Genomic DNA, 1743 nt, shown 5'->3' with positions numbered 1-1743 from the left:
AAAATGTTTTAAAAGTATGGTTTAGTGGTAATCTCTGAACGTGCTTTAGTATATAGATATAATCTGATATTTATACATGTGCTTATAAAATTATCGATAATAATGGATGTGGTAAATATTCATACCTTATTAACTGCCGTTAGTTTTAAGATTACGCCACCTTGGACATTTACAAAATGTTCACCGTCTGTCACGTGCTATTTTATCAGTAGTCCAAGTTTGTCCAAAATTTTGTTAGAGTTGTCTTTCTTCCATTGTGGATTTACACGATAAACAAATCTCCATATCGTCCTGAAATATATTTGCTCCCGAACTAATATGATTCAAAGTGCAAAAATCAATATTGTAACAATTTTAATGTTTCAGGTGAAATACAGATTTCATTTTTTTCCGTTGCGGGATAATTGTCATTAGTAGGGACTAAACGCGTGGGGCGAAGCGAAACATTTTCGGGACGAAACGTCTTCATGTATTGAAAACAACATTTTCGGGACGAAAAGTCTAGATACATTGTACACAATTCAAGTGAAGATTTTCCAACCTAAGATCATTTGGATGATGTATATGTTAAGGATATGAAAGCAGTAATCTACTATTCCTATTTCAACATTACAGATACGCTTATTTCAGTAACTTTCATATTCAAAATTTGCTATTTAAAATTCCCGGTAAAATCAAAGTTGTTGAATACACTGCCGCTAGGAGCGCTAGTATCTGCGAGCAAGTTCTTAGCCAATCATATTGAGGAAATTGACTGTAAGAGAATTTTGCAACCACGATCACAATGGCGAGGTGACCCTCGCCAAAAACTATTTTTTTGAAAATGTGAAATTCAACGCCTCAATCATCATTCAACTCTACAACTACAACGACATGAACCTCGCGAGCCATGGGACAACAAGCAACATCAAAATACAACAGCTCACAATTTAAAGAAAAGTCATTTTATTATACATAATCGGTTTAACATACTATTTCTTCTTGGCGGCATAACAGCTGGATGTAGGTCACTTGGGATCATTTCGAAGTATGTCACTGCTACACTGTGGCGTGTCATTGAAAATGATAGTCACATTCTGGAAATGAGACGTTCTGACAAACTGAAATGATTTCTTTAACAAGGCCTGCAAAGACAGTAGTGACGTACTGAAAGGAAATCTTCCATTTGAAACTTCTACACCAGTAACTGAGGATGAATTGCTCCAAAGAGATGATGAATTGGACGGATTGGCCATCTAAATTCTTCAGTGTTTGTATGAGATGACGCTCCATATTCTGAACCAAAGGGCAGCAGATCACCTTGCTGTAGGAAAATTTTTCACAGCCACAGCAAGTGTATGAGAAGGAAGTCAAAGTACCATCAAGCACAACAAATTCTTCTTTGGGCAATTAGACTCTCTGATTACGTACCGTCCTAATGTCACAACATTGTGTAACGAAACATTCCTGATGTTTTCCCAGAACAAAGCATGGTTGGCTAGAGGAATGGAATGAGTTATTGAATGATGCTAGGAAGGAGGGTAGAACGATCAGGCGAAAGTTTCAGGAGAGAGGAAAAGAAATAGAGCGCACGTGTTTGGGAAAATTAAGGCAGAAAGAAAATGAATGGGAAAAGGAAAGTGCGATATTTCAGACAAAAAGGAAAAAATAACAAGTGATATACTTTATGTAGGATTGTGGCAGTCAGCCACAGACTTTGAAGAACACCTAGCAGACATTTCATCGAATCAGGAGAAGCTAAAA

At 36.8% G+C, this 1743-nt stretch overlaps 1 protein-coding gene across 1 annotated transcript; it reads left to right on the top strand.

Moving 5' to 3' along the window:
* Window positions 1-318: 318 nt before the first annotated feature.
* On the top strand, window positions 319-1494 carry LOC138313566 (uncharacterized). The gene is made up of 3 exons (XM_069253958.1): window positions 319-328; window positions 997-1089; window positions 1346-1494. The coding sequence occupies exons 1-3, from the start codon at window positions 319-321 to the stop codon at window positions 1492-1494; spliced, it is 252 nt and encodes an 83-aa protein (XP_069110059.1).
* The last annotated feature ends 249 nt before the right edge of the window (window positions 1495-1743 follow it).

This window comes from Argopecten irradians, unplaced genomic scaffold (assembly GCF_041381155.1).
Source record: "Argopecten irradians isolate NY unplaced genomic scaffold, Ai_NY scaffold_0747, whole genome shotgun sequence".
NCBI classification, from domain to species: Eukaryota; Metazoa; Mollusca; class Bivalvia; order Pectinida; family Pectinidae; genus Argopecten; species Argopecten irradians.
The sequence above is the reverse complement of the archived record's forward strand: the minus strand, read 5'-3'. Positions and strand labels throughout refer to the sequence as shown.

Bases quoted from the DNA above. Each gene is read 5' to 3' on its own strand.
- LOC138313566 (XM_069253958.1), top strand. The intron at 1,090-1,345 runs GTTCTGACAAAC...GTGTATGAGAAG, and splicing joins TCACATTCTGGAAATGAGAC to GAAGTCAAAGTACCATCAAG.